This window comes from Tachypleus tridentatus, chromosome 3, assembly GCF_004210375.1.
Source record: "Tachypleus tridentatus isolate NWPU-2018 chromosome 3, ASM421037v1, whole genome shotgun sequence".
Lineage (NCBI taxonomy): Eukaryota > Metazoa > Arthropoda > Merostomata > Xiphosura > Limulidae > Tachypleus > Tachypleus tridentatus.
Genome location: NC_134827.1, coordinates 113671280 through 113677443, shown reverse-complemented (window position 1 = coordinate 113677443; position 6164 = coordinate 113671280). Strand labels below are relative to the sequence as shown.

Genomic DNA, 6164 nt, shown 5'->3' with positions numbered 1-6164 from the left:
TACCAGGTAGTCAATGCCACAGTGATGTATCCGTCTTCTTTTCTCAGATCAGGGTTATTTCTTCGGTTGAACTTACTATTCGAGTGAAGGTTGGACACCAGAGCGGGCCGGTAGTGTAGTAGTCTGAGATGATACTGAGTATGGGGTGGGGTGTCCGGCGACTCACAGAGGTACGTCTCTGTGGGATGGACTCCCTGGTTCAGAGTTTGAGGAGTAAGAGGCAGACATTCCCGCGACTGAATGGATCCTCAGGGAACCTGTACGTTTGTATACTGTTTCCCGATGTCATACTTGGTGCATCTGACGACTGACATCGGACTGGACATCTGCAAAGTGTTAACAAGAAATTGGCCTTGTGACAGCCTTCTTGCATATCTGCAGATTTGTCCGCTACTTGGACTCCAGAGTATACGGGCAGGACGGTAAGGGAACAGATTCGGATTTGATGGCTTCTATTTCCCGGTTCCATTTTCATGGTTACGTTAATGTCTTCCCAGAAAGACGACTTCACCCTCAGGACTTGGAACCGGCGTAGGTTTGAGGGAATATTTCATCGTCAGTTTTGGGATACCCATAACCGCTTGTTTGGTGATAATGATGAGGATACGACGGCCGAAGTGGGAGGCTGACATCCTCGAACGTCGTGGTTAAACCCGTTCATACCCCGGAACACTTTGGGCCGTGGACCCGTACATGCTGTAGCCGACAACAGCGACACCTATGTGGGTATAAGAAACTCACTCTGTCTGTTCTTCAAAGAATTAGTGAAGCAGTGAAGCACCTGTTCGACGGGGCTTTTGTGGCAAGCCTTCCGGCATCCGACTCCTACTCATGCCAACCCAGATACGTGTCCAGTTCGTTCCTTAGTGTGGAAAAATATTTTAAATATGAAAATTAAAATGTGAGTAACTTCCAAAAATCCTGGAAAAAAAAAGAAAATAGCGTACGATATGTAAGTTTAGTTAACAGGAAAATGTAACTTCATTGTCCCTTCAGATCACAGAAAATGATATGGTTTGTGTCACTTGAGATAAGTGTCCCTTCAGATCAGACACGTGTTCATTGTTACCTAGAGATCTGAAGAGAGCGAGTTCATTGTTACTCAGATTTGATAAGACTACAGACGAGTTCATTGTTACAGCAGATTTGAGAGACGAGTTCATTGTTACTTCAGAGATCTGAGAGACGAGTTCATTGTTACTTCAACCTACAGAGAGAGCTATGTTACTTACAGTTATAGATAAAAACGTGTTCTTGTTAGCTAAACCAAGGAAAAGTTAAGCCTTCAAAGGATGATAGTTATCTCAAGAGCAAGTTAGTAAACCTACAGAAAGGAAGCTAAGCCTTGTTAAAGAAGGACTGACAGTCTATTTAATGGAACGACTGATCTGTACCTACAGAAAGGAAGCTAAGCCTTGTTAAAGAAAGACTGACAGTCTATTTAATGGAACGACTACAGCAACTTAGTAAACCTACAGAAAGGAAGCTAAGCCTTGTTAAAGAAGGACTGACAGTCTATTTAATGGAACGACTACGGCAAGTTAGTAAACCTACAGAAAGGAAGCTAAGCCTTGTTAAAAAGGACTGGACGATGTCTATTTAATGGAACGACTACGGCAAGTTAGTAAACCTACAGAAAGGAAGCTAAGCCTTGTTAAAGAAGGACTGACAGTCTATTTAATGGAACGATTACAGCAAGTTAGTAAACCTACAGAAAGGAAGCTAAGCCTTGTTAAAGAAGGACTGACAGTCTATTTAATGGATCGACTACGGCAAGTTAGTAAACCTACAGAAAGGAAGCTAAGCCTTGTTAAAGAAGGACTGACAGTCTATTTAATGGAACGACTACAGCAAGTTAGTAAACCTACAGAAAGGAAGCGCAGTCTTGTTAAAGAAGGACTGACAGTCTATTTAATGGAACGACTACAGCAAGTTAGTAAACCTACAGAAAGGAAGCTAAGCCTTGTTAAAGAAGCTGGACTGACAGTCTATTTTAATGGAACGACTACAGCAAGTTAGGTAAACCTACAGAAAAGGAAGCTACAAGCCTTACAGCGTTAGAAGGACTGACAGTCTATTTAATGGAACGACTAAAGCAGCAAGTTAGTAAACCTACAGAAAGGAAGCTAAGCCTTGTTAAAGAAAAGACCGACAGTCTATTTAATGGAACGACTACAGAACAGGAAGGAAGCTAAGCCTTGTTAAAGAAAGACTGACAGTCTATTTAATGGAACGACTACAGCAAGTTAGTAAACCTACAGAAAGGAAGCTAAGCCTTGTTAAAGAAGGACTGACAGTCTATTTAATGGAACGACTACAAGTTAGTAAACCTACAGAAAGGAAGCTAAGCCTTGTTAAAGAAGGACTGACAGTCTATTTAATGGATCGACTACGGCAAGTTAGTAAACCTACAGAAAGGAAGCTAAGCCTTGTTAAAGAAGGACTGACAGTCTATTTAATGGAACGACTACAGCAAGTTAGTAAACCTACAGAAAGGAAGCTAAGCCTTGTTAAAGAAGGACTGACAGTCTATTTAATGGAACGACTACAGCAAGTTAGTAAACCTACAGAAATGAAGCTAAGCCTTGTTAAAGAAAGACTGACAGTCTATTTAATGGAACGACTACGGCAAGTTAGTAAACCTACAGAAAGGAAGCTATGCCTTGTTAAAGAAGGACTAACAGTTTATTTAATGGAACGACTACAACAAGTTAGTAAACCTACAGAAAGGAAGCTAAGCCTTGTTAAAGAAGGACTGACAGTCTATTTAATGGAACGACTACAGAAAGGAAGCTAAGCCTTGTTAAAGAAGGACTGACAGTCTATTTAATGGAACAACTACAGCAAGTTAGTAAACCTACAGAAAGGAAGCTAAGCCTTGTTAAAGAAGGACTGACAGTCTCTTTAATGGAACGACTACGGCAAGTTAGTAAACCTACAGAAAGGAAGCGTTAAGCCTTGTTGAAGAAGGACTGACAGTCTATTTAATGGAACGACTACAGCAAGTTAGTAAACCTACAGAAAGGAAGCTAAGCCTTGTTAAAGGCTGACTGACAGTTCTATTTAATGGAACGACTACAGCAAGTTAGTAAACCTAGCGTGAAAGGAAGCGCGCTGCTTCCTATTAAAGCAGCTACGAAGCCCTGACAGCCTATCGGAATTTAATGGAACGACTACGGCAAGTTAGTAAACCTACAGAAAGGAAGCTAAGCCTTGTTAAAGAAGGACTGACAGTTTATTTAATGGAACGACTACAACAAGTTAGTAAACCTACAGAAAGGAAGCTAAGCCTTGTTAAGAAGGACTGACAGTCTATTTAATGGAACGACTACAGCAAGTTAGTAAACCTACAGAAAGGAAGCAGCTTGTTAAAGAAGGACTGACAGTCTATTTAATGGAACGATACACAGCAAGTTAGTTAAAGAAAGACTGATAGCCTATTTAATGGAACGACTACGCGCAAGTTAGTAAACCTACAGAAAGGGAAGCTAAGCCTTTGTTAAAGCAAGGACTGACAGCCTAGTTAATGGATCGACTACGGCAAAAGTTAGCAAAACCCACAGAAAGGAAGCTAAGCCTTGTTAAAGAAGGACTGACAGTCTATTTAATGGAACGACTACAGCAAGTTAGTAAACCTACAGAAAGGAAGCTAAGCCTTGTTAAAGAAGGACTGACAGTCTAATTAATGGAACGACTACGGCAAGTTAGTAAACCTACAGAAAGGAAGCTAAGCCTTGAGCAAAGAAGGACTAACAGTCTATTTAATGGAACGACTACAGCAAGTTAGTAAACCCCCACAGAAAGGAAAAGCTAAGCCTTGTTAAAGAAGCTGACTGACAGTCTATTTAATGGAACGACTACAGCAAGTTAGTAAACCTACAGAAAGGAAGCTAAGCCTTGTTAAAAGAAGGACTGACAGTTTATTTAATGGAACGACTACAGCAAGTTAGTAAACCTACAGAAAGGAAGCGTTAAGTTAAAGAAGGACTGACAGTCTATTTAATGGAACGACTACAGTAAGTAGAACCAGAAAGCGGAAGCTAAGCCGTTGAAAAGAAAGACTGGACTAGTCTATTTAATGGAACGACTACAGCAAGTTAGTAAACCTACAGAAAGGAAGCTGCCTTTGTTAAAGAAGGACTGACAGTCTATTTAATGGAACGACTACAACAAGTTAGTAAACCTACAGAAAGGGGCTAAGCTAAGCCTTGTTAAGTTAGGACTGACAGTCTATTTAATGGAACGACTACAGAGAAAGGAAGCTAAGCCTTGTTAAAGAAGCTGACTGACAGTCTATTTAATGGAACGACTACAGCAAGTTAGTAAACCTACAGAAAGGAAGCTTCTGTTAAAGAAGGACTGACAGTCTATTTAATGGAACGACTACTGCAAGTTAGTAAACCTACAGAAAGGAAGCTGCCTTGTTGAAGAAGGACTGACAGTCTATTTAATGGAACGACTACAGCAAGTTAGTAAACCTACAGAAAGGCAAGCTAAGCCTTGTTAAAGAAGGACTGACAGTCTATTTAATGGAACGACTACAGCAAGTTAGTAAACCTACAGAAAGGAAGCTAAGCCTTGTTAAAGAAGGACTGACAGTCTATTTAATGGAACGACTCAAGTTAGCAAGAAAGCCAAGGAAAGAAGGACTAGTTTATTTAATGGAACGACTACAACAAGTTAGTAAACCTACAGAAAGCTAAGCCTTGTTAAAGAAGGACTGACAGTTCATTTAATGGAACGACTACAGCAAGTTAGTAAACCTACAGAAAGGAAGCTAAGCCTTGTTAAAGAAGGACTGACAGTTCTATTTAATGGAACGACTACAGCAAGTTAGTAAACCTACAGAAAGGAAGCTAAGCCTTGTTAAAGAAGGACTGATAGTCCATTTAATGGAACGACTACAGCAAAGTTAGTAAACCTACAGCCCTGAAGCTAAGCCTTGTTAAAGAAGCTGACCGGACAGCCTATTTAATGGAATGACTACTACAGCAAGTTAGTAAAACCTACAGCCGCCTCAGCTAAGAAATTTAAGAAGGACTGACAGTCTATTTAATGGAACGACTACAGCAAGTTAGTAAACCTACAGAAAAGGAAGCTAAGCCTTGTTAGAGAAGGACTGACAGTCTATTTAATGGAACGACTACGGCAAGTTAGTAAAACCTGCATAGTTAGAAGTTTGAAAAAAATTGTTAAAGAAAGGACTGACAATCTATTTAATGGAACGACTACAGCAAGTTAGTAAACCTACAGGCGCCGAAGCTAAGCCTTGTTAAAGAAGGACTGACAGTCTATTTAATGGAACTACGCAAGTTAGAAAACCGAACAAACTAAGCCTTGTTGAGTTCTGTGTTTGAATGACCTGATATCATACGGAATGAAACCACAGGAAAGTTAGTAAGTACCACAAAGTTAAAAAATGAGACCTGAAAGACAGCCCTATATTTAATGGAACGACGCACAGCAAATAAACCCCAGAAAGGAAGCTAAGCCTTGCAAAGAAGGACTGACAGTCTATTTAATGGAACGACTACAGCAAGTTAGTAAACCTACAGAAAGGAAGCTAAGCCTTGTTAAAGAAGGACTGACAGTCTATTTAATGGAACGACTACAGAAAGGAAGCTACTTGTTAAAGAAGGACCGACAAAATCTAATGGAACGACTACAGCAAGTTAGTAAACCTACAGAAAGCGCTAAGCCTTGTTAAAGAAGGACTGACAGTCTATTTAATGGAACGACTAAGCAAGTTAGTAAACCTACAGAAGGAAGCTAAGCCTTGTTAAAGAAGGACTGACAGTCTATTAATGGAACGACTAAGCAAGTTAGTAAACCACAGAAAGGAAGCTAAGCCTTGTTAAAGAAGGACTGACAGTCTATTTAATGGAACGACTACAGCAAGTTAGTAAACCTACAGAAAGGAAGCTGCCTCAAGGACAAAGCAAGCGACCAATAGCCTAATGGAAACGCAGTCTGCCAAAGTGCTAGTAAACCTACAGAAAGGAAGCTAACTTGTTAAAGAAAGACTGACAGTCTATATTTAATGGAACGACCAGCAAGTTAGTAAACCTACAGAAAGGAAGCTATGCCCATGGTTAAAGAAAGGACCAACAGCTTCATTTAATGGAACGACTACAGCAAGTTAGTAAACCTAAAGGAAGCCAAGC

At 40.3% G+C, this 6164-nt stretch overlaps 1 protein-coding gene across 1 annotated transcript in view; it reads right to left on the bottom strand.

Annotated features, from left to right (window-relative positions):
- Nucleotides 1-556: 556 nt before the first annotated feature.
- The window catches only part of LOC143245985 (medium-chain acyl-CoA ligase ACSF2, mitochondrial-like), a 30345-nt gene continuing 24737 nt past the window's right edge, over nt 557-6164 (bottom strand). Inside the window, exon 15 of the mRNA XM_076492235.1 lies at nt 557-718. Within this exon, the coding sequence (XP_076348350.1) occupies nt 557-718 (162 nt within the window). The remainder of the gene's footprint in view (nt 719-6164) is intronic.